The sequence below is a fragment of the Frieseomelitta varia genome, unplaced genomic scaffold (assembly GCF_011392965.1).
Source record: "Frieseomelitta varia isolate USP_RPSP 00005682 unplaced genomic scaffold, Fvar_1.2 scaffold_979, whole genome shotgun sequence".
Classification (NCBI taxonomy): domain Eukaryota; kingdom Metazoa; phylum Arthropoda; class Insecta; order Hymenoptera; family Apidae; genus Frieseomelitta; species Frieseomelitta varia.
In genome coordinates, this window is record NW_025110788.1 from 1 (window position 1) to 25,495 (window position 25,495).

Below are 25,495 nucleotides of genomic sequence, written 5' to 3' on the forward strand. Positions count from 1 at the left end.
TATTTTGTGATATTGATAATATTTTTATATAAACAACTAAAATTAATTACGGAGTTATTATTTATTTATAGTATTGTGATATAAATATAAATTATCATAATCACTATAATGCTGCCCTCTGTATATGAGTCTAATTTGAGTAATATGAGATTCTATGAGTTTATAATTTCTATATTTTCTGCAAAATAAAAACTATGTTTGCATTTTTATGATATTTTTATATATTTTAATAGTTAATAATTTCAATTATTTACGTACAACAATTGAATTAGTAATTTAATTATTTCATATTCTCAAACATAGTTTCAACAATTCATTAATGACAATTAAATTATTTTTCATATTTCTAAAGATTATTCAACAATTATTTAGCTTGTCTATAACAATTAAACTTAATTCAAAATTTAATTTCTTCTACATTCCTCCGTGCTTATATTATTTTATTTGGTATAGTCACAGACGAGATAAATGAATAGATCTCGCATACAATGTATTTTTGTGGTCCACAATTGGAGGGTCTTAAAGATCCCTTTACCATTTTCGTATCACATCCTATTACACTAATTCTGGCAAGTTACACACTGCAGCACTACTAATAATGAAACTTATAATTAATACCACAAACGCAATGAAACATATTTGAACTCATTTAGACATAAAATAGCAATCAAGTGAATCAACATAAATGATTCTATAAAAAAAATTAGTTTCTCATCTTCTATAATTACAATCATTTCTCTCGTAATCACCAAGCAAAACAAATTGTAAAATTTGATATATTATTATTTTTATATTTTATATAAAATTAAATATATTCTTACCAAATTCAACTGTCATAACTTAATAATTTCCTTGTCTATTCCTTCTCGCGCAAATATAACTGTCCTTGTCGTATACTATCGCTCTTCTTGTCTACTGCGCGTGTATGTCTGTCTTTGTCGCTAATGACACTAGACAAGGAGAGCAACAATGTGCGAGGACAACCTTCGATCTATAGAAAAAAAATGCCACTTTTTATATACACGTATAGAAAAGTAGTAAATTCCTTTTTTAGTACCACCGAATTATCAATAGATGGCGCCACCGTCACCTTTAATGAAGGGATTGAAAGTGTCGATGATAATGCGAGAATGATGTAGGAAGTGATGATGTGGGTAAGATGAGGAAAGGTTGTGGCATTTCATCTCAGAGTCGCTGCCTAGATCCAATGGGGTTGATGGCAGCGATTCCTTAACCCAGAGACGCTTGGTTGTTGTAACTACTCGCTAGGCTGGATTTTGATCACCCATCCTAGCGGTTCCGCACTCTGTTTGCTTAGCATCGAATATCGATTGACTTCGACGCTAGGCGCACAGCCACTTGCGGCTTGTGCAAGTTGGTGTTCGAAACTCATACTGGAGGAACTATAGGTCGCTACATTATCATTGACAGGTGACAGATTTTCCACAAATTACGTGAAGAAATTAATTACGAGGAATCATTTGTGAACTGTTATGGTTGCGTCTTCGATTTTAGAGACCCTAAGCTTGCGTTTTATGTTTTGTTTATGTATAGTTTACGTATATAAAGAATGTTTCAATTTCGTTTACGTAGTAGTGCCAGTAGTGAGTGCATAATTTTGCACAAACTATAGTGAATATTAGATTCAGATTTGTTTGCGAACGTAACTGATAGCATTATCTTTAAAATATGTGCTCGGAAGTGTAAATTAGTAGCGTGAAAAATTAAAATTAATTACCCTTACATGGTTATAGAAAGTTTAGTTCCACCGGCGCTAGTGTTTCTTACCCCGTAAAACAGTGAAATTTTCATTTGCGAAAAAATCTAATTTAGCGAAATGAATTGTAAACTTTGGCGATTGTATTATCCTAATTAGACCCTTAGCTTTCTTTTCCCCATTTGACCCGTAAAATGCAGAAATAAGTATTTTTAAAAATAATTAGTACCACTGAGTTATCGCTAGATGGCGCCACCATGTCCATTTTGTGACAGTTCGCACTAATTACGAAAAAAACCTAATTAAGAGGAATAATTTGCGAACTTTTTTATATGCCTCCTTAAAATTAGGCTCCTCGCGTTCTTTCTATGTATGTTTGTCTTGGAAAAAACTGTGTGTAAAAAGTTGAATTTTTTTTTCAATAGATCGAAGGATGTCCTTCTCGCACACTGTTGCTCTCCTTGTCTAGCGTCATTGGACAAGGAGGGTGATAACGTGGGACAAGGACAGACATATCTATGTGGTAGACAAGGAAAGTGACAGCATACAACAAGGACAGACATATACGCGCAGTAGAAAAAGAAAGCGGTAGTGTGCGACAAGGATAGACATATTTGCGTGGTAGACAGAGGGCAACAGCGTGCAATAAGGACAACAATATAAATTAATTCCGACACCTATCCTAGGAGTGATGCACACAGTGCATGCTTAATTCATGGATGCTTTACATGTGCATAAAAATTAATTAGACGTAATTACTATCGTAAAATATAATAAAAGAATAATAAAGATACGGTTAATGATAATTTTTATTATTAGTATAAATGGTATAAAGTCGAATACAATTAACAAAATGATAGTCCGGATGACGGAGCTGATACATTTTGCACTAAACGTAGTTTCATTTCTGTTCATGTCTTATTAATTAATAGAAAACTTAGTATACATATCAGAAAATATTTTCTTGTTAAAAAAATGAATTTGAACATTATATTCGGCGGGCATCACACTCCTATTGCATCCGGGTTTGTACTTAAAAATAAATACTATTATCTACTAAGAAAAAAGATCTCTTTCTTTTATATTTAAAAAGGCACGATAACGACTAGGTAGAAACAAATGGTATGCCAAAAATAGTTTCGATCTCGCTGAAAAAATTACTCGTGCTCCTTATTCAATAAAGTAGTAACTCTGATGTAACGGACAAATAAGTTTTGTACGAAGTGCAAATATATAAATGCAATAATATTTGTTTCAATCCTCGTGAAACTCTTCCTTAAATTTGATTTAAATATTATATTACAGAATATTTTCTCATATGTTGTACATATCTCTATAAATATAAAGTACTAACATGGTGTTGCGAATTCTGTTTTTAATCTCTTCTTTATTGTTTTTTTAAGCAAAATATATCATTCTGACGTGCTTTTTCTGTATCTTTTTTTTTTAAAGCATTTTTAAAAACGTGCTGTTAGAACTCTTAAGATTATTTCATGGACTTATTTTCACATAAGGCGACAAAATTCCTCTCCTTGGGGATCGCCCTGAAACAAAGAAAAAAGATTATATTATATAGAAAAAAAATTAAAGATAAGATTATATTTATATAGAAAAAAAATTAAATGAATTGAGAAGTTGAATCACTTAATAAACCCAACTGACATGATGTGTATATTATTCGACAATTAGTAATTACAGAATCTAAAATCAATATTAATGAGATGATGAATATTGTGCGTTCATGCCTGCATGCATGTAAAGATACACATACACGCATATTCTCAACATACACACGCACGTACATGATATTTACTGGCATTGATAACTATTTTACTACTGATTCGGAAATTTTGTGTATTTTAATGAAATCTTTTTATTCTGTAAATTCAATTTCACGAATGAAATATGCTTCGGAAAGAATGAAATCGTCAATGGATATTTCCATCGATTTATTTCATTTAGCTCACACCAAGCCTTTTTGGAAAAATGTTTTAAAAAAAAATATTTATGCATGCATCGAACCGGCAAAATTTTATAATAAGCTTATGAACACAAATGAAAAATCGTTTCTCCCTTTTTTGGCTTCCACATATATAAAAACAATATTGACACTTAGCAAAATTTTAATCATTTCAATAAATTAATATAGCAGCAATAAAGTGATGAACTGTATGTTAATAAGTTTTTAGCATTTTAACGTTTTTTTTTTTTTAGTATAAATAGATTAAAATACCAATAGTATTGCGTTAGTAATATATATACCAATAGAAAATGTTGAACAATAACTATATACTTATATGAGAAAAAATATTTGGAATTGTTTAAATGCGTATCTTAAAGACAATGTGGTTAACAAATGAGATGTTTATATTTTAACAAAAGATTATATTACTCTTAACACTTATGAAGTTTTAGTTAAGCGTGAGCATGAAAATAAAATGCTGTGAAGAAAAAAACAAAGCAAATAATTCCTTTTATTTGAAGCGCGAATGACATTGATCACCGGCGACTATTTTAACGTTCGATAAGTTGAAAACTTACATAAACTGACCCATCAGAACCATTCGGTCGCCCACTTAATATGGGTATCTTCTCTATGGAATAAGAAGATTCGTTGATGACACATATCCCGATTTTATTTTACGTTTCTAATATTAAGTCTAACAGTAAAATCAATTTAACGAAAACGTGTATATCTTAAAGAAACTTTGTACAATATTTTAACAATAAATGTCAAAGAAATTAAAATATTCTATAGCCACATTGTCTTCGTTAAATACAATTACAAATACAAGTACACAATTACCAAAAAGAAAAAACAAATAATTTTACAAAAATTATAAAATCGTTAATTATTTCGTAATTGGTTTTCAAATTTTCAATTCAACATGGATACTTGTACAATAACAGTTAATGCAGTTAATTTTTAAAGATCGTATTTAGTTCGATATTTCTCACTTATATTTTTGATGTTCTTATTAACATAAGCGATAAAAAAGATATTTGAATATTTAAAAAAACAAATAACACTAATACTTATTGCTAGAAAAAAATAAATAAATTTTTCCTTTAGCTGTGAATAAAAAAGAAAAAATAAGCCGAATTAATGTCGACTATCATGGCATTTATAATCTCTATTTTTGTATCGTATTTAGATATCCGTAACATACCTGTTGATGGTGAAGTTCTTCAGAAGGTCGAAAACCCAAGTTTTCTCTATGTCGAGACAAAGACGTAGACAATTGTTGTCTTTTACATTCTGAAGTGGCCATTTCCTATTTAAACACGAAAACATTGAAAATACAATTTATATTCATAAAATGGTACAGCAATAATAGAATCTAAAAAACACTCACTTCGCCTTCGTTATTAAGAAGCATAGTTGTCATGGTATCCGCTGTAAACCATTTTTGACCCTTCATGACAATATTTGATGGTGGTTCATGTGTGGCACCAATATCAGCGGACCATACCATTACAGTGGCACCACTTTCTAATTTTGCGGTACGATGGAACTTAAATACTGTTTCCAAAGAACCAGCTTTGCGAATAATTTGCCAACCACTAAGTCCTATTTCCTATATAGCATAAAAATAAATTGAAAACATTAAATATTAGCGTGAAAAAATTATTACGCACACTGGAATAATTTACCCAGTACTGGACATCTTACTTTATTGCCTTTGTTGGTAAGTTTAACAAATCGTCCTTGAGGATCAGCTTCTGTAATTTCTATGTCCCCTCTAGATGTTCCAGATACACTATAGTCAGTACTACTACGTTCTTCACTTTCCTCCAATAAAGTGCGTTTTCGTTTCCCACCTCTTAAAGGAGTATGTCTTGAAGGAGTAGTTCTACCACTAGATGCTGTTGAGCTCGGTTGTACAGGCATGATATTCAATCTATGGACGAGTAAATTTTCATGTAATCATGTAAAATATTAACAATTCTACTTTATTAAATATTAAAATTTTACTTTATTTATTCTAAAAGTTTATAGAACATTAATTCTTATTACCTAGCTTCTTCAGATTCCAATAATTTTCGATATGCTGCAATTTCCAAATCGAGAGCAACTTTGATATCCATAAGATCTTGATATTCTTGTAATTGTTGAGCCATTTCATCGCGTATACGTCCTAATTCAGCTTCTAAAGATGCTAAACTCTCTGCGTGGCGAGTTTTTTCATTTTCACGCAGATTTTCTAAATCTCTATAATAAAATTTAACTTTAGCAATGATTTAAAATACTTAGAACTATAAATACTTCCAAAAAAATACTCAATACATTTAATTACCTTATTCGTGCATTAAGGGCGTTATTTGATGCTTCTAATTCATTAATTTTTTGATTAAGTGTATCAATTCTTGTTCTTGTTTGCCTTAATTCTTCAACAGCTAAACTTGCTGCTCCGCTATTACGCTGAGCATGAGCTGTCAAATTTTTGATCTTATTTTCATATAACAATTCAATTTCTTCTCTATTAGCTCGCATTTGTGCTTCATACTGGTCTCGTAAATCTTGCAAAGAATGTTGTAGTTTAGCTTCATATTCCTCAGCAAGGCGGCCATCTATCTCAGAAATTTCAATCTAAAATGAAAATAATATGCAATTATACTAAGTATGTTTATATCTATTATTAGTTTTTAAATTAATAGCAAGTACTACTAAAAACAAACCTGTCTCTTTGTACGTGTTTCCGTTAACTCCTGTTGGTACATTTGATCTTTGAAACTAATATCTTCCTTTAAACTTTGAATATTATTTTCAAGAACAATGCGTTGCAATGTCTCTTCACCCAAGTGTTTACGAGCATCTTCTAACAACGCCTTCAATTTCTCTACTTCTTGTTCCAGTTCTTTTTCTCTTTCAGCCAGCTTTTTACGTTCTGCTTGAGACTGATTAAATTGTGATTGCAAATCATTGTAACGTGTCTCATATAACAACAAGTTTCTCTCTGCTACTTGTAAATCCACTAATTTTTTATCCAATCTGAAAAAATCACAAGGAGATATTCATAAATTCGAATTACAATATTAATTATAAATAAAAAATAATATTAATATTTAATATTGATGTAATATAATGTCCCAAAATATTATATGTATTTAACAAAATGTTGTAAGTATTTATAAATATCTAAAACTTTGATAAATTAACACATCAACAGTAATCTTGTACATTCTCATTTGTGTATTAAAAATGTCGAGTTTGATAGTGTCGAATAAAAATCTTTTTCTACGTTTCTTAAAATGTATACAAAATAAGTTTCATAAAAAAATTTTAATCAAGACATTCCGGCAGTCGGGAAGAGGTGAGCTTTCATGTTTCTATTTCAGGCAACCGACCCACATAGAGAAATTTTATTTTATACCACGATGTCTCAAAATCTCTCAATATTTTGTTACCTTAAAGCGTACAATGTATTAGATTCGTAATGTATCAATATTTTTATTACTACAAAAAAAGTAATAAATAAATACAACATTTCAATATGATACGTGAAAAAATATTAAATAAAAAAATTAATTCAAATATTTAACTTAAAAATACAAAAATATTAACAAACTATATCATATTAAAAACAATTCTATAAAATGAGGTAAAATTTATAGACCACGCATAAATTTTATGGAATTATTTCACAAGAAATGTCAAGTTTGTATCTTCATACAAAAACAAGCATTTATAATTCCATCAATGCCGCTTCTTCATCAAGGATTCTTTTTTTATACATATAACTGCTACAGAATCAATGTTGAATGCATATATACACTTTGCATACACTTTTATCTCACTGATAACTGTAGTAGATCTTACGATCTCTCTATGTAATTACTACGAAAAAATTTCGATAAAAAAAGGAGAAATCGAAAAAATCAAAAATATTACATTTTGAGCGTTTCAATGACAAGCTTGCATTCTACAGCGAAACAAAAAACTAATTTCAAGTTAGAAGCTAGCTAAAAGCGGCATCGTTCAAAAACATAACTGGATTGTTAAACAAAACAGAATCGAACATACTGATCTTCAAAATGTATGTCAGTTACAAAGACAGAAATTGAGGTGATTAAAACATAGATGTTCCACTAAATGTTTCAATATATTGCTCGTGTTTATTCGCAAAAATGTAAATGTTAAAAGTCTTCAGTATTTCGTAATATTAAACACACGATACACGTAGAATGAATCCAGCGGTATTTCGACATTAACATATATCTCATTTCTGCTCTTTGCTCATATCTCTTAGCTTGCCTGTGTTGAACGAGGTAACATTTCCCGCTTATTTCTCGTTTTATCCATATTTTTATCGATTGCTTAAACGCGCACTCGAAAGGAGGTCAATGTTTTCAGTCGAGGTTATACATGCCATGGTTGAAAATGACATCACCGCCGCATAGTAAACGTGATACAATCGCTCGTAACGTCACGTTTCAAGTTAGGCACACCCAAATATTCGGAAAATTTTATAACGAATTTTATCAATGGAACTCCAAACTTTCATTCAGTCGTCTTAAAAACGATATAGAAGAATACTATAGATAATTACTATAGTAAGTATCTAGTACAGATAAGTAAAACTTCATTATGTTTTTTTCTTTTTCTTTTTTTTTAAATTAAGATCAAAGAAAAGAGAAGAAAAGAAGAAAAGCAATTAAACTACTTATATTATATAAATATATACAATTTAAGGATCGCTAAATTAATGTAGGAACAAATATGAAGCATTTGCATGTCATTACATGTACCATTCATTTTATTCATATACAACCACTCATTAATAAACACAAGCAAGTGTGCAAGTGTAAGTGTAAATTCTACGCACAAATAAGTATAAAAATACATACACAGTTATAAAATCATTACTTCCTGATATCAGGATATTGCATTTAGTTAAGAAAAAAAAGGATATTGCTCTGTTCAATTTCATGTACAGTTCACGAACATTTTTACTTCAGGTTGGCGAAAAATGTTTCTTCTATCTCAAATATCAACACTAATTTTGTCATTCTTTTTTTTCATTCTATTATTATCATATTTGCGATACGATCTAACTACAAAGTACAAATCGAAATTTATAAATAACATTCAAATTAAATAAAAAAAAAAAATAGATAAAATAAATCATGTACAAACAATCTCGACAGAGAGTTTCATTTATCTTCGCAAATTTCTAAAAAATACTCGTCACGAAAACAGCAATAAACGCGTCGTAAATGAATACGATATACATAGCATCTTAATTATAACTTTTAAACGCAAATTATATACAATGCATGCGCAAAATGTAGACCAGCATAAATATAAAAGATACAAAATCAAATCAATCAGTCTCAAGATCAAAATCAAAAGCTCGAAACACGCTAATTGCAATAAACCGTGAATTCCGGCAATCGTCCCGGCCTTGTCCTTTCGAAAATCGGGCTTGCACGGATTCGTATTCCCAAATACGTACGTCATACACCACTCGAAATGGAAATCATCGGAAAAGCGACTTACTTGGATTTCAGTTCCTCATTGTTATCCCACAATCGTTTCGTATCAATTTCCAGTTTCGCTCGTTCCCTCGCAGTGTCGTCCAGTAATTTCCTCGCGTCAGACAGTTCATGCTCATACATAGACTTTATGTTGGATACTTCGCGGGTGATAGTCTCCTGGGTCGTCTGTACCTCCCGCGTGAGCCTCGAGTTCTCGGCCTCCAAGTGCCGAACTTTGTCGATGTAACAAGCCAGCCGGTCATTGAGATTCTGCAAGTCCTGCTTTTCCTGCAGCCGCGAATAACGAGTTGGGCTCAATGGACTTCCTGGTCGCTGGCCGATCGGCGTTGACGTACTAAATTGCGGCGACTGCACGCTGCCGCTCGAACTCGCCGCCGTGCTCGCCGTCTTCTTCGCTGCCTTCGTTGACATGTTCCTTTTTCTTCCTCTTTTTCCTTTTTTCTTTCTTTTCCTTCACAACTCTTCTATTGCACTATCTCACACACTAGTCGCTCGCACTATCGAATCATCAATTTGATGCACAATAACACCCGTGTCTGTGAGAGACGCTTAACACTATCGAAGCCCAGGATCCTCCTATCTCAGTCAACGGAAGAACTGTTTAGCGGTGACGCCAACGTTAACGAAGCAACCTCCTTACGTGCATCTTTATAATGCGTTGGTAAACGCAACAAGACAATGCGATTGGCCGCGTCCGTGTGCACGAGGCTCCCGTTGACCAATCGCATGCCACTTCTTTGGAAGGATGCGCCAATGGCGAAACGCTTAGCTACACTAGGAAAACGCGTCAATCTTGAATTTCTAACAGAAAGTCCCGGTGAAAAAGAAAGAAAATATAACGAAACTTGCTGCTATTGCGATAGAAATTTTTACCAACTGTAAATTTAACTTTTTATTCGAATACATTTAAAATACATTTTTTTTTAAAAATACAAATTCTCGGAGATCCCGTCGGAACTTTAAACCATAAAATCATCTTTATTGTTTCGTAATGGAGACTTTCTTGTCTCTGATTCAATATTTTAAGGATTCTATATTGAATATTTTATTCTTGATTTAATTACATGATAATACAAACATTATTTATGTAATTTGTTTATGTATGTTATTTTAAAATTCAAAAAGGTGTTGTATGCACTTCTGCATACTTTTGAATGCTTTAATGCAATAATAACAATCTGTCATTTATCCAGTTCAACGTTGAAGGTAATCAAAAAAGTATTAACGAGGTTCCACATAATTGGCTTCTGATAACAAAATCCAATGACGACTCGAAAAAATATGAACACTAAAAAATGATAATACATGTACGAGAGTGTAACAACATAATTTTGCAATGTTCCTTTTTTTCTGTAATTCTCATAGTCTAGTCATTAAAATTTCCATGCTGAGATAATTTTGCAAGTTCTTGGTAACATTTACATGTATTTTTATTTTCATTTCTAGAGTTGTTTTGAAACACGTTGTAAATAAATTCCAGTTAGTGTTCGAATATCCGGTAGAGGGCAGCGGAGTAAAATTTTAAAATGCCTGTGAGTGGTGAATAACCGAAGAGGTGGACGTTGACATTTTTAAACGTGAGCATTGCGATTATTGTGACATAAACATTTTATATTGACATAAATGATTTATGAAACACTGATAATTGAAATAAAATTTAACGTATAGCAAAGAATTATGTACTTACTTGGAAACGATTTGTATATCTATAGATTGTAACAACTGTGTTTACAAGTATTAACACGGATTAATACCATGAAGAAATAACATTCTTGTTTAAGAAATAACATTCAGTCAGCATAAAGAAATCGTCACCTGGAAACGAAAACTGTAACGTCGTAAATAGAAAGAACGTGAATATGTGTGATCTTATAGATTTAGATAGTCCTGACAAAGATTCGTTAAGTTCGAGGCTCGCATCGCCTTTAATACCAATACCTACAGATGTTACGTCTAACAACAATAATACTCGAATCAATACGAACGAGCCAAGTTCTCTAATAATAGGAAAACGTGATAGTTTAGAAAATAATCCTTTTGATATGGTGTTGCATAAAACTACGGAATACATTCAAAAAAAGGACGACCCTTTTGAAATAACACTGGAGAAAGCATTGACAGTGAAGTGCAAAAAAAATGCTTCCTCGAGATCAGGTTCCCTTGATTTATCAAATAATCAGGTTCTTAAGGGAAAAGAGACTAGGCAGAAACTGAAAATAAACAAAACGTTGGATGAGATTTTAATTAATGACGAATTAAATTTAAGAAATACAACCAACAATGAAAAGTCTACTAAAAATGCAATTGATAATTCAAATAATACTAATACATCGAACAACCTACCCATCATCGATGTTCAAGATCTTGATTTATCAATATTAAATCAATCTGTGATGAACGATACATTATTCGAGGACAGCAATAAACAAAATAAAAATGAAATACAATCTACTTTGCACAATAAAATGTTAGTTCCTAATGTGACCTTACAAGTTCCAAAAGTTAAACGTTCTTTTTCACAAGGTGAAGTACAGCCTGATATGAGAAAATTGGAGCATCTATATCAAAGATCATTGGCTAAATCTTTGAGAACTGTTTCTAACAGTGGAATTAGTATATCTTCTTTAAGTTCACCTGATATGCTGAACGAAGGGTTTTTTAAAAGCGATATTGGAAGTTCTGTATTCTCAAGTTTGTCAAATATTTCTTCTATATCAAAAGTGAGTCCTGTTTCTTCAATAATTAGTCCATCATTAATGCTATCAAATGGAACTATGAATCGGACATTCTTAGAAAGCTGTTCCTTTGAGAAATCAGAGAATACAAAATTAACCGAATCTAAAGATCGCAATAAAGAAACAGATTCTGTAGCAACAAAAAATTTGGAAATATTAAAAAAGACTTCACTGTCTGATTTAACAGATCGATTTAATAAACTTAAAGCAAGAGTATCAGGGGTACACATTTCTGAAAGTTGTACAAATAATAAAGATGAACTTACATGTAGCTCTTCCAGTGATATAAAACAATCTATAACTGTAACAGAGAAAAATGAAACATGTAATGTTAATAATAAGTTAATTGATGTAGATGTATTTATGCCAGGCAATAATTCTAGCAAAGAACATTGCAAAAGTTCTTTTTCAGACACGTCATCAGATTCTGTATTTCTTGTAAGTTTTTTTTAAATCATTCCTTAAAGGACACTTTTTGATTTATTTTTGTTTTACAGGAAGGAAATAAGATTAATAAATCAATACTACAGGAAGCAAAATTTCTTGCAAGAACTTTTGAAGAAATGGCTATAAAAACCAGTTCTGACTGTAAGTTCATATTATATTCAACTTTCTTTCTTTTAAAATTTAACTCGTCTATAAAATCTTAATATGAAAAATACTTAATAAAAATTAATTATAAAATAAATAACTTGATATTCTATATTTTAATTGGTAATTTTCATTTCATTATCTAGCAAGCATTGAGGATCTCATTACAAATAATCTTTCATGGACATCAGAGTTATTACCAGCATTTGATGATGAAACTTCTGTAAATTTAATTGAATTACCAGTATCTCCTGAGAAAAATGATTCAAAGTTGAAAAATATAAAAATTACAAAAAATGAAAATAATGATTCATATGAAAATAAAATAGATGAATGTAGTAATAAAATAAAAGAAAATGTGAAAGATTTAGAAATGGAACTCGTCGAACCAATATCAGTAGAAAAACGTCCTACAGCTATAACACTTCTGTTAGATCTTAAAAAATTAATTGAAACAGAAAAGAATGTAGAAGCAAATAAACTATTGAAAAATTTGGAAAAAGTTTTAGGTATTAATTGTGAAAGCAATACCGAATTATTAACTACTTATTTTAATGCAACTAATAATTTATCAAAGAGTCCACAAAAATCAAATAATAGTTTAGAAGTGATCAAAAACGTGATAGAAGATAATACAGAATATAGTAAAGAAAATAATTTGACTAATGATTCAACGGAAAGTATCAAGGAATCAGTATTCTTCGAAAGCATAAATTTAAATGATGTAAATACGAATAAATGTATTGATAATCAAAAGTATTTAAATAGCGTAAATAATAAATTAAAATGTGAAACTTCAGGAGACCAAATGAATATTAGAAACATAAACAAAGAAAAAAATGAAAATGAATTTAATGATCAAAAGACATCTGAAGAAAAGGTGGTAATTGATTTACTTGCAAATATAGGAAAATTATTACAGACTAAAGAACATCCAACTTTGGATATACTTAAAAATTTAGGAGCAGTATTGAATGTTGCTTATAATTGTAATGTTGATGAAAACATAGAAACAAAATGTGAAGATGTAAAAATTCAACGAACTTCAAAAAAATCAAAATTGAAATCTGAAAAGGAAATAAAGTCATCATTTTTATCAAAATCAGCTAATAGATTAAGTTTAAATTTAGACTCAAAGGTAAGAATAATATTAAAAAAGAAATTTATAAAATTCAGATAAATTTATTATGATAGAATTAATAATGTCTATTTTAGAAACAAGCAATTGGTAAAAATTTTATTAGGAGAAGCATATCTGTATCTCAAGCACCGTCAACTAAATCAAGTTCATCTATCAACAAAGATATACCTCAATTGGAAAAACGATATTCTAGTGATCCTAATTTTATTAATCCATCATTAAATAAAAAAGTGATAAATAACAATAAAAATCAATTACGAAAAGGTAATAAATTGTTTTTATAATATTAATAAATTGTTTTTATAATATTAATAAATAATAATAATAATGAAGAATAATTGATATATATCTTTTTCAGATACAGAAACTAAAACGACTACAACTTTAGATTCGCAGAAAGAAAAAATTTCAATGATAAGTACAGTTAAAACTAAATTGAAAAAAAAAATTGACACTAATATCACAAATAAAAAAGGGCCAATGAAAGCTATTATTCCTATAAGAAATATGCAGAAAAGAGGTATAATTAATAAAAAAAAAATTATATTTACATTTATCCTTATTGCACTAACATTTTATTTACATTTTCTACAGATGCTGTTAACAAAAAAATAACTTCGTCTGTTGGAGGTATAATATCACCCGAGTCTCATGAAATAATTAGCAGTACACCTAATTCGATAACCAATGAATTCCCAGTTAAAAAATCAGGATCCTCAAAACCAGTAGCTTCGTCAACTCCAGATGCACCAAATTCTAAAACGCGAAAAATACAATCGCAACTAATTAACAGCCCGAAGAAACGAAACTTTTTTTGCGATATTTCGCCAGTAACTACACGCGTAAATGTTGATAATAACAATACAGTTGACGATAGTCCACGAAGGTAAGTTCAAATAACTCTCATCATGTTTAGAAAAATATAGAACCATATTTACAAAAGATAATTTATTTTTTAGGAGTAATAAATTACCATCGCCAAAGAAAACAACACCCAAACATCGACGTACAGAATCTGGTATTCCAAAAGCGCAAACACCTCCTATAAGCAAGCGATTACATTCCTCATTTGAAGTTAATCACTGTGAGCGTGTACACGAATCCCCACGACGTTCAGTATATAAAAAATCAAATTCGCAAAGATATTCGCCAGTTTCCTTAAAGAAAAATGAAAATATCCAACGAAGTCCATTAAGGGATAATAACAAACTTACCCATAAAGTAAAACCGATTAATCTGGTATGTCCGAAATTGTATCTTAATAACAAATCGTTATTTGAAAGTAATAATTAATTCATAACATTTTTTTAACAGATTTCAAAACTTCAGCGGCATAACAGTAATACAAATGCGATGGATAAAGAAAACAGTTGTGTTTAATTTATAAAATTCTTTTATAATTAATAACAGTTAAGCATGCGTAGAATTTGCTACAGCGTGTGTATATTTTTTTTACGTTTACATTTTTTCACATCTGTGTTTTACAATAAAATATTTGCAACATGTAGTAATTATTATTTTCCTTTGTTTCTTTCCCTATTTGCTACTTGTCATTTCAATATAAGAAGTTGTAATTCATATTTTGCTATATAAAAATATGAAAAAAAAGAATGTATCTAACATTACATCGTACTTTCTTTTGCATATTAAATATTTATATTTAGACTTTTCTCTTTTCCACCACAGACTATGAATTTAGAAACACCAGTCTTTTCTTTTATTTTTCTTACTATTCATCTTTCATCATGAGTTGGGTTTTTTATTTGGAACTTTATTTAATACTCTATTTTCTTCTTGATAGTTTAACAATATATTGGACAGTATCAATACTCTGTTTATAATTTCCGTGATTTCGCGAAATGAAAGCTTTTGCTTTTGAAAACTTTCAAAAGACATTTCTTGAGACAATTTCTTGCTTGTCTCCTTCATTTTTATTATTTGAAATTCTTCGATTTGGGGAATTCCCCGAAGGGGATACTGTTATCGTACAATTCTAGCTGCAAGTAGTTTCTCAGCCTGGGTTGCAGTAATTTTATTTTTTCTGTACCTAGGAATATTTATTTTATTTTTTTATATCACTATATAAAAAATACAGACACATTTACAATGTACGTTCATCATTTTTTTTCACGTCATCCCTATCATTCTTTGACAACGCAAAACGTTGAAATTTTCGTTCGCGATGCACGATGTTGGTCGTGACTCACTGTACCTTAAAATTCACTTGCGATCTGTTGCGTCAGATCCGTCGATCTGAAAACAGGCTCAAAAGGGAGCTACTCGGCCGGGAACGAGGACAGCAGCGCTCGGGAACGGCCGATACGTCACGGTCGTTTCTAAAATCACAGACGCAGTAACGTATCATGCGTCGTGGAAAAAAAATTCTATCCTAACACGTACTTTTCCCTGAATTTGAAATTTACCGAAGGTAAGTAGAGACAAGTAGACGCAAACAGAACAAATTACAATCGAATCTCGCGTAGATACGACATTGTAACGAGAACATTCAGTGAAATATCTTAAAAGAACGTCAAAATTGAATCTCGTCGAACCGTTCGTCATGTTTTCCGTTCGGATGTAAAAACCAAGTAAACAAATTTGAAATTGGACTACGATAGGTTAATTGCAATCGGGGACCCACGCCATCTAAACGGAAGTCCAACGTTGACCACTGATGCCGCATTTAACCTGTTAAGAATAAAATTTCTAAATTCTTTTCTCTCTTTTTTTTTTTTCTTTTCTACTTAAGATCTATCGGTATACTTGTTGGGAGAATGTGCTTCATTGATCAATCAGTCAATTAATCAATTGTTGGTTCGATGAAAAAGCGATCGATTTGAACACGGTCGACGACTACGTGACAATGACGAGCAAGAAAGGAACAAAAGAAGAAAAAGTGAGAACAAAGAACATTTAGGAAAAGCGAGAACAAAGAACATTTAGGGAAAGCGAGAACAAAGAACATTTAGGGAAAGCAAGAACAAAGAACATTTAGGGAAAGCGATGCGCAGAAGCCGGCTTCCGCAGGGTACTGACAAAGGCAACGCCGCACCTGTACGAACCCGTCCCCGCAAAAAGTGCGCTCCGCGTGTTCCGTACTCCAGCGGCGGTCCGTCCACACTCGCGTGCAGCCGCACCCGGCATCGCGCTCCTCGCTCCTCTCGCCGGAGTGATATCGTCGGGCAGCAGTAGCAATCAGCGTAGCGCAGCAGCCGCCGTGTTTCGGTGATCAAGCTTGACCGGCAATGCAAAACGATTGTCTCGACAGTGAATCGTCGGATGTGACAGTGGCAAAGCAAGGTGAAGTGCGTCACAGTTTCTCGGTGTTCGATCTTTTCGGGTGTTCGGTGGCGAGCGAACAAGCGGAGGTAGAGTAACGCGGCGCGCACAAGAGGCCGCCTCTGGGAAAAAGAGCGCGTCTCGCAACGTTGCGGCCCAAACGTAACTTTGTTCCGGGAAGAGAAACGCGATGATTTCGACGCGGAACTATCAGTCGACAAGACGACGTTGAGAGAACGACGATGAAAACGAAACTCCGCGGGCTCTCGGTGACGTGTGAGCGGAGTTTTTCTTTTTTCTTTTTCTTTTAACGAGCACGTTGATTCGCTTTCTCGTTCGAACGTACGCGTGCGATTCGCTGAATGATCTCTCGCCGGTGAAATCGGCAATCGGAGAGAAGTTAGCTGACGCGCGCCCCCCAGTGAAAGAACCCGCGTTCCGCAGGTTTCGCCCGTGTGCGCGATACGGACAATCATCCGAGCTTATCGATATTCTTAGAATCGTCGTCGTGTGTGTTGTCGTCGTCGCGCGACGACGATCGAGACGACGAGACGACACTTCGCAAAGAGGCGAAGATTCAACTCATGCGACTCGTGCACAGTGTCAACGCGCACGAGGATACAGTATCGCAACTGTTGGGAGGAAAGAGGGAAAACGCAACCGGCGACGATATATCCCGCGTGGTACGTACACGCACGTACGCGTAACACGTAACACATACAAGTGCGAATCAACTTTCGTGCACATGCATGTTCGCGCAAAGGACCGTGCAGACTTGTGAAGTCTCTCGGTGCGCCGTTTGATCGCGTGCGTCGAAGTGGCCTGTCGCGAAGCGCGCTTAAACGGAGCTAGAGATCCGAAACGACACTGCGAAAAAGTTGTCGGACACGGTGAGAAAGAGAGAAAGAGAGAGAGATACTAGTGATAGAAGAAAGAGGTATCCCGCTTTGTTAGACGATTGGCGCGTGGTAAAGACGTGGTGTTCGACGGTCACTTGGCACGTAGCACCAAGTGGCGCGATCATTCTTGCGACGAAAAGGGTTATTCACGCGTGAAAACGGATCGGTCGGTGGATTTTCACGAGCGAAACAAAAGAGAGAAGCAAGCGCAAGCAATTCTCGGGGGCCCAGTGCCGAGGAGGACCGCTTCTACTCTTTTCTTTGATAGACTTGATCGTTCGAAATTTCAAATTTGGGCGAGAAACGATCGAGAGTAAGAGGATCGGAAGAAAGTTACGTGTCGCACGGACACGGTAGGTACAACCGACGACGTCGCAAAGTCGCGTGCAAAGGGTGTGAAATGCGTCGCGCTGCAGTTCGATGTTCGATCCGACAGCGGCGGACGACCTGACTTCGCCGGATCGCCTCTCCGTCGTCGCGTTCACCTCCTCTCCTCTCTCGGCTTCAGTCCAACGATAGATCGGCGCAGCTGCGGTACGCGATTCGAAATTCTCTCCCGGTAGCGGACGAGAGCGAAACAAAAGTGTGATCACATCTCGGTAAGCTGCGTGTCCAATCGCAACCGCTCAGGGCTGATTGACAACGAAACGGACTCTGCGGCGGATGTGTTTCGCGCGGTTCCCGAATGCGCCATAGATTTCGCACGCTGTATTGACTTTGTCGATCCGTGCAATCGATAATATCCCATTTGACACGTTGCGTTGTTCTTCTCGTCCTGACTCATTGTGCAATTTAAAAAAAGAAAGAAAGAAAGGAAAGAGAGATCAGACAATCCGAGCGCACAGAGAAAAAACCTATTGGGACACGTTTTTATCATGCGGTGTGTCGCTCACCGACTTGTTTATACGTGCTGATGAAAAACGATCGCGCTCAACGCTCGAAGCGAGAATGATCGACGCTTTATCTGCCCATTGTTGTTTCCAACGGTGATCAAGAATCAACGTCGATGTTTATGCATTGATACATCGAGATACCGTGTAATAAGATATCTCGCGGATTGCGACTCTAAGAGGAAAGAAAGGCAGGCGGACGACGATATTCGATCGTGGAAGGCAGCTGGAGTGGTGAAGTAGTAGAAGCGGGGACGACGTGAACCACGCACGTATAGCGCGACGCACAAGAATTTTTGCCGGCCGTTATGACATTACGCGCGAATGCGTCAGGCACTGTAAAAACGTGCACAGACCGCCGCCAAACGAGCTCGCACCAGTCCCGCGTTCTTTCCCACTGTCCACGCACGAACAAAAACTGTCGGACACACTACCGTGGTAGAGAAAGTCTCATCGACGCGTAATAATGCAGCAGCACCGAGTCGAGACGCAGATACTCCACGAGGAGCAGATCCTGGAGGCGATAGATCAACTGCGTCGGCGAAAGGCGCGACCGGACGCCGACCGTATCTGCAATTACTTGCTGAGGAAGTTCTCGGTGGACGCACGGGACACCATAGCCGATCTTCATCGGTTGATCGAAACCGAAAAAGTGATTCAAGTAGATTATAAGGGGAACACCAGTTACCGAAATGCCTCGAAATGGTCACGACTGCAGCTGTACAAGAATCGGCCGGAGGGTTTTGTGAAGGAAAAGCTAAACTCCGGGATGGTGGCCGGCGCCGTTGCCGAGCTTGTCGTCGAGGAGCCGGATTACCTTGATCAGGGTGTACCAGCGTATAGGCTGATCGAGCAGTTGCTCGATGGTATGTCAAATCCTACCTCAAGACGCATGGTAGAAGATTTTCTCGGGAAAGAGGTGGCCAGTGGTAATTTGACGCGTCTCTCAAACGGTAATTACTCGCTGGTGGCGACGTCTGACATGACAACCACCGCCGAGCCGATACATCGTGAATCTTTTACCATCGAGAATGGGAACGCGCGGCGGAAGGAGCTGCAGACTGTTTCGTCGACCACCGGTGCGTTGTACGACTTCGATGAGACGGAGAACCTGACAATCACGGACTCGAGGTCAAACACGCCGAGATCGTCGCGTCAGGCAAGCCCCAAATCCGATCCGCAGATTAAAAAGGAAGAATGCTTCGAGATAATCGTCGGGAGAAACGAGAGCACCGAGTCACCGGTGGAACACGATCCCGTGAAGGAGCAGGAACCGCAGGAGCCATCGCAGACATCCGTCGAGGACGTGAAAGAAGAATCGAAAAATACGGATGGCCAGACTCATAACCTTAAAAGGTCGTCGAAAGCCGAGCGTAAACAACGCCTACTCGTTCGGACGGACGATCCTATGGACATAGAGATTAAATTCGAGGACTATCGGAATAAAGATAATAAAGAAGAAATAAGTTCGCAAAAGGATAAGAGAGAGGAGACCGGACATCTTAGCGAGGAACGAGAGGACGAGGATGCGGGAAGAAGTTCCACTAATCCTTCGCCTACACCATCCAACACTAACATTGGCGGTTTTCGCAGCGCTCGCAGAAAGGTATGTATTTTATTTCTTTTTTTCTTCTTTTTTTTTACGATTGTTAAGACGAGACTTTTGATCCTATGTGGGTATGCTTGAAAAATAATTACATTTTATAGAGAGCGAAAAAAGTGTTTGATCCTTCTGACAACAACCTTGTGAAAAGAAAACGTGGAAGGCAACCAGGCTCGCAAAATAAATCTTCTGTGTCTCAAGAATCTCAAGATTCTTCTAAACCGACTGTCAAAGACGGACCTTGCAGGCAATGTAGTCTCTGTGCCAAAGAAAAGCAAGAAAATCTAGTTGCTTGTCGTGACTGTACCGTACGAGGTATTGCCATATTTGTGATAAAATGTGATGAACGTTTTAGATCAAAGATGTAATAAATTTTCACTTATTTATAGCACATCCAAGTTGTATTTATAGCCCAGAAGAAATGATTCAAAAAGCTGGCAGCAATTGGCAATGCGAACGTTGCAAAAGTTGTACGATATGTTGCGAAACCTCAGATGCTGTAAGTGATTCGTGAAAGACATGATTTTTTTTTATCTTTTTCCTCATTGTTGTATGGTTTCATTTCAGGGACCACTTGCAACATGTTTTACTTGTGACGAAGCTTATCATTATTATTGCCACACACCACGTATAATAATTCCTAAATCAAATTCAAAGTGGCAGTGCAATGATTGTGTTCAAAAACAGTATAAAACAAACTTAAACCAAAATATTAATCTGGCTACCAGTAGGCCCGATACACCGTCAAATCCTCCTGTGTTACCCCCGGTTCTAAGTCCTCAAGTTTCTCCTACCAGAGGATCTTCTGATCAAATGGAAGATGATAGCCCAAGAGATGGAATTGATCCAAATATACCTGATGCTTCAGATTGGACATCTGAGCAAGTGTATCAATATTTCGCAAGACTCTTTCCAAAAGAAGCAGAAGTATTTAGACAACAGGTATTTTTTTTTTTTTTTTTTATTCCAAAAAATCTTTATATTATCTGATACCTCTTAACAAATATTTTATATTTTGATATATATTTCAGGATATTGACGGCCATTCTTTGTTATTGATGAAAAGATCTGATGTGTTAAGTGGACTTGATTTACTTCTAGGGCCTGCATTAAAAATATATAGACATGTCCTAAAATTACAAGTACGAAGAGATGACCCGAAACTTTATTGGCTGTAAATGCCTTAAATACTTAAGTTTAGTATAATATTTAAATAATAATTACACTGTACAGTTTGATTTCTTTTATATTTAAGAATTGAATATTTTTTTAATTCAGGATACTTTTTTATATTGTACATATTGCAGTTATCTTGAATTAAAAAAATATTTCTTTATCGTAAAAAATTTGAAAATGCCGAAAAATAACGTACAGAATAATAAGAAAAATTAAAAGCTGTTGTTTTCTTTGTACAAATACTTTTGAATTAAATAGTTTGAATGACTTAATATTAATGTAAATTTTCTTTATTACAGTAAAATGAACTTCTTTCAATATTCTATAATTGTAATCAATATTTTTAAAAGGTGCTAATCTTATTATTTGTTACGTGTTAAAGTTAAATTTGTGTCTCATGATAAAAATACTAAAAATTGTTCAGTTTGAATAAAATAGTTCAAGCATGAAGTATAATAACAAGTACTATTTGCATACCTTCACATCACTTCTTCTTTATTTTTTACAATGTATAGTTAGATAATAAATATTCCTAATACAGTAAATTAATAATATTCTATGTAAGGAACATGATACTTTGGTTTGAAATATACTTTCTTATACATTAATTATGTTAATACTTAAAAGATATTATATTTTATACAATTAAAAGAAACGATAAATCTTTGATTACAACTTTTGTAATTACACATTTATTAATCTCTGATAATTTCTCAAAGATTTTAGTTCATTTTTATAAAACAAAATTCTATTTGAAATCAATTCTTATAATGATACAGGACAGGTGGAATTTATTCACCTATTTTTTTTTAAAGAAATTTATAACATTAGTATATCATCTTAACATCACGTTTGTAACATTTGTACTAAAATATTTAATTTAAAGTATATAATTTTAATGTTACAATAATATGAAAATAATATTGCTTTTTGAAATAAATATTCTAGTAACTGTATAATCTTATTGACCTTTTACTTTAAATTACATTAAATTACATTAAATTGAGAAACGTTGTATATTTACTTTATCTACTCTAAAGGTAAGGACATTGTAACATTTTCTTATTTATAAGTAATGTCTTACGTTGGTTAGATAATCATACATTAATCTGTTTCTTGAGAAAAAATACGAAATTTATACATTTTTGCATAATGCAATTAAAATATATCGTGGAAAAATCTTAAATTATATTTCAAAAATTGCAGTGACATAAGTTATGTACTTATTATATGATTCGACGCAATATAGGAATAATATAATTAATATCTAAGACTTTCTTTGTGTAAGAATAATCGTACATAATATTGTACTTACTTTTATAATCATAATATTTTACATTTTCTTATGCAACATAAAACTTACAAATACATAGTTTCTTACTCCAAACCTTATAATTTTTAAATTTCACTTTTCACTGTATCGTAACATTAGATATAAAAAATACAGAAAAACGTATGCATATATAAAATATAGAAATATTTTAAAACAAGCTAACTACTTATATTTTCTAAATATAAAATAAAATTTATCATCATTAGAATGTTTAACCAATATAAAAATAATAAAACAAAACTTTCCAAATACAATTAACTTACAATAATTGTACATAGTTTTTTTATGTTTATACATTATATGTAATAAAATAATATATTGATATAAATACAAAATCTTATCCTTGCTCAATCACTAACAAAGTACATAATTTGCAGTCTTATACATGTGCATATCCATTTTCCAAGTTTTATTTCAGTACTGATTTCAATAACTTTATCTATTGGAAAAAGAAGAAGAATAAGAGCTGTTATTTTCTATTATAAAAAACAATATTATTCTGTACAAAATAACTTTATCATGTATCACCATATATATTCAACCATAAATTTTTCCCACAAAATATTTTGTTACTTATTTTATCATTTATTTTGATTTTAATCTTTATATGTTTCAAAACCTCAATCAACGTTTTAAAATCTTATTTTTATACACATATATTCTTAAAAGCTTATATTTCAATTATGAATAATTTTATCGAAAATTGAGTGCAGTGTTTTTAATAATTGTATTCACAAAAATCTATTATACACAATATAAACAGTTTATTCAAAACTGCATTATCATACTGAAATTTAAATAGTTTTCAAAATTATAGAAAAAATTATAAAGCTAAAACATCTAGCTAAACTTTCATGTTAATGTCTGCTGGATCTACACTATTTTGGAAGGGGTTGTTTATGAAATGATACTTCTGGTACATATAAAGCAACTGTTGAATCAGACTTTTCAATATGTTTTTTCTCAATACGTTCAATATGTTTTTTTCCAAAATGTTCAATGCGTATTTTTTTATAAGAATCAGTAGGTTCATCTGAACAAAAAAGACACATACAAAATGCAGACACTATTCCTACTATAGTAGCAGAAATTAACAACCAGTTTGGCAGTTCAATTTGTTTTGAAGTGCACTGAAGCTGATCAGATTCAGGTACTGAAGTTGATTGGTCATTTTCTCCAGAGTAGTCTGATGGTACACCATAATCCACTGTCTATCATATCATAATCAATCAAATTTAAATAACTTAGAACAAGCAAATGTATTTTATGTAAAATAAAATTTCTACAGAAGATAAATATCTACAATTAAAATAAAGTATTTCTAAAGAATAAAAAATATTAACATTTGTTTCATAGATATACATTTAAAATTGTATTGATTAAATTTTTATTTAATGAAACAGTTGAAAACTTACCCCAGTATCTAAAGGAACAGTCTTAATATATGTTTGTGGTAATTTAAATCCATTAAAATCCCACCATCCTGGGAGAAGTTCCTTTCGTAAGCCTGGATCACTCAAAATATCATTTTCAGGTATATCAGGTGACATTACAAGTAAGTTAGAATCTACACCCTCTCCTATATAAACAGCAACAGAGAAGAGTGACAATAAATCTGAAACACGCTGCTTGGCCATAAAATCACAACCAGTGCTACATGCGTAGCGATCTTGGGGAGCTGTATATGCTTCTGTACATGCTACAACAGAATAAAATAACATTCTATTTGAATGTTTTCTAGTTGCAGCTCCTGAGTAAGCTTTTTAGCAATATTTTGAATTATAAAAAAAATACTTTTAATTGGCATTTAAAACAATCTTATATACAAAATGAAATAATTGCCTAAAGTTTCATTCTACAATTAAATTTAGATTGTCTTTTTACTTAGATGTTGTTACAATTATTATATAATTGTAACAACAATATATAATGTTGTTACAATTATTATATATAGTGTACGTACAAGCTTCGCAAGCATCTCTAGTGCCATTCAAACGATTTGGTTCCAACCCATAATGTAAATCCACTAAATTGAAGAATCTACATCCTCGTTGACAACACGATTTAACGTATTTACTCTAGAATCAGTGAACATCGTTAGTACATTAGTTCATCGTTAATACATCATTTACAAATGTCTGCAAATTGAGAGGACACGTACATTTGTAAAAGACAACGGTGTTTTTTCGCATAAGTTAATGCAAGGATCTTCTCGGTTTACGAGACTGCAGGACATATCACCATGTACAAAATTTGTAAAAAATAATAATAGTAATGAAACGACTCCCTTTTCTTTTATCATCTCGGAGAACTCGCGTTTTCCGAAGGGAGTACTTAGTATATCGACCAAAATATTTCGCCAGACGAAGAGACTTCACTTAGGAAGAGTTGATAGTTCCTCGAATAATCGAGTAAATATCGATTTAATTATGGTGGGTATGCATCGCATTGGTCGACGCATTTGCCGCTTGCAAGAATCGACCAATGTTATTTTTCAAAGTTACAAATGCCTGTCGTCCGCTAAACTTCGATATTTTCCATGCTTTAACTCATGTTACATATAAAAACTTCACGCGATAAGATTGTATCGTGCGTGTGATAATTTTTTGTTGAACGAAACTTCATTTTTTT

The 25,495-nt window shown here is 33.3% G+C and overlaps 4 protein-coding genes and 1 long non-coding RNA gene across 8 annotated transcripts; 2 read left to right on the forward strand and 3 right to left on the reverse strand.

Moving 5' to 3' along the window:
• Nucleotides 1–2,508: 2,508 nt before the first annotated feature.
• LOC122538294 (lamin Dm0-like) lies at nt 2,509–9,852 on the reverse strand. Of its 2 annotated transcripts, XM_043672238.1 has the most exons (9): nt 9,219–9,852; nt 6,398–6,710; nt 6,016–6,308; nt 5,736–5,930; nt 5,391–5,619; nt 5,074–5,295; nt 4,888–4,992; nt 4,259–4,311; nt 2,509–3,261 (listed from the first exon to the last, which is right to left on the reverse strand). In XM_043672238.1, the coding sequence occupies exons 1-8, from the start codon at nt 9,626–9,628 to the stop codon at nt 4,294–4,296; spliced, it is 1,785 nt and encodes a 594-aa protein (XP_043528173.1). In that variant the 5' UTR covers nt 9,629–9,852; the 3' UTR covers nt 2,509–3,261; nt 4,259–4,293. The 2 variants fall into 2 exon arrangements, with proteins under 2 accessions (XP_043528173.1, XP_043528172.1); XM_043672237.1 differs by lacking the exon at nt 4,259–4,311.
• A 772-nt stretch (nt 9,853–10,624) lies between these two features.
• LOC122538291 (probable serine/threonine-protein kinase DDB_G0282963) lies at nt 10,625–15,189 on the forward strand. 3 transcript variants are annotated; one of them, XM_043672234.1, is made up of 9 exons: nt 10,625–10,794; nt 10,886–12,390; nt 12,450–12,540; nt 12,690–13,681; nt 13,759–13,948; nt 14,043–14,204; nt 14,279–14,570; nt 14,644–14,923; nt 14,999–15,189. In XM_043672234.1, the coding sequence occupies exons 2-9, from the start codon at nt 11,077–11,079 to the stop codon at nt 15,062–15,064; spliced, it is 3,387 nt and encodes a 1,128-aa protein (XP_043528169.1). In that variant the 5' UTR covers nt 10,625–10,794; nt 10,886–11,076; the 3' UTR covers nt 15,065–15,189. The 3 variants fall into 3 exon arrangements, with proteins under 3 accessions (XP_043528169.1, XP_043528168.1, XP_043528167.1); XM_043672233.1 differs by having other exon boundaries at nt 10,930–12,390; XM_043672232.1 differs by having other exon boundaries at nt 10,625–12,390.
• On the reverse strand, nt 15,109–16,876 carry LOC122538297. The gene is made up of 3 exons (XR_006308827.1): nt 16,737–16,876; nt 15,897–16,372; nt 15,109–15,731 (listed from the first exon to the last, which is right to left on the reverse strand). It is a non-coding gene; the product is annotated as an uncharacterized LOC122538297 (long non-coding RNA).
• Nucleotides 16,877–18,739: 1,863 nt separating this feature from the next.
• On the forward strand, nt 18,740–22,198 carry LOC122538293. The gene is made up of 5 exons (XM_043672235.1): nt 18,740–20,358; nt 20,460–20,670; nt 20,745–20,854; nt 20,923–21,297; nt 21,387–22,198. The coding sequence occupies exons 1-5, from the start codon at nt 19,219–19,221 to the stop codon at nt 21,531–21,533; spliced, it is 1,983 nt and encodes a 660-aa protein (XP_043528170.1). The 5' UTR covers nt 18,740–19,218; the 3' UTR covers nt 21,534–22,198.
• A 418-nt stretch (nt 22,199–22,616) lies between these two features.
• Nucleotides 22,617–25,478, reverse strand: LOC122538296 (transmembrane protein 59-like). Its single transcript, XM_043672241.1, has 4 exons — nt 25,026–25,478; nt 24,828–24,942; nt 24,280–24,563; nt 22,617–24,075 (listed from the first exon to the last, which is right to left on the reverse strand). The coding sequence occupies exons 1-4, from the start codon at nt 25,164–25,166 to the stop codon at nt 23,743–23,745; spliced, it is 873 nt and encodes a 290-aa protein (XP_043528176.1). The 5' UTR covers nt 25,167–25,478; the 3' UTR covers nt 22,617–23,742.
• Nucleotides 25,479–25,495: the final 17 nt, after the last annotated feature.

Coding starts and splice junctions, on each gene's coding strand:
- LOC122538296 (XM_043672241.1), bottom strand. CDS start 25,166: ATGATAAAAGAAAAGGGAGTCGTTTCATTACTATTATTATTTTTTACA. Junction 24,943..25,025: donor CACCGTTGTCTTTTACAAAT/GTACGTGTCCTC, acceptor CACTGATTCTAG/AGTAAATACGTTAAATCGTG. Junction 24,076..24,279: donor CTGTTCCTTTAGATACTGGG/GTAAGTTTTCAA, acceptor ATGATATGATAG/ACAGTGGATTATGGTGTACC.
- LOC122538291 (XM_043672232.1), top strand. CDS start 11,077: ATGTGTGATCTTATAGATTTAGATAGTCCTGACAAAGATTCGTTAAGT. Junction 13,682..13,758: donor GTTTAAATTTAGACTCAAAG/GTAAGAATAATA, acceptor TGTCTATTTTAG/AAACAAGCAATTGGTAAAAA. Junction 13,949..14,042: donor TAAAAATCAATTACGAAAAG/GTAATAAATTGT, acceptor TATCTTTTTCAG/ATACAGAAACTAAAACGACT.
- LOC122538294 (XM_043672237.1), bottom strand. CDS start 9,628: ATGTCAACGAAGGCAGCGAAGAAGACGGCGAGCACGGCGGCGAGTTCG. Junction 6,711..9,218: donor AATGAGGAACTGAAATCCAA/GTAAGTCGCTTT, acceptor TGATTTTTTCAG/ATTGGATAAAAAATTAGTGG. Junction 5,296..5,390: donor TTACCAACAAAGGCAATAAA/GTAAGATGTCCA, acceptor TATGCTATATAG/GAAATAGGACTTAGTGGTTG.
- LOC122538293 (XM_043672235.1), top strand. CDS start 19,219: ATGCAGCAGCACCGAGTCGAGACGCAGATACTCCACGAGGAGCAGATC. Junction 20,359..20,459: donor TTCGCAGCGCTCGCAGAAAG/GTATGTATTTTA, acceptor TACATTTTATAG/AGAGCGAAAAAAGTGTTTGA. Junction 21,298..21,386: donor CAGAAGTATTTAGACAACAG/GTATTTTTTTTT, acceptor TATATATTTCAG/GATATTGACGGCCATTCTTT.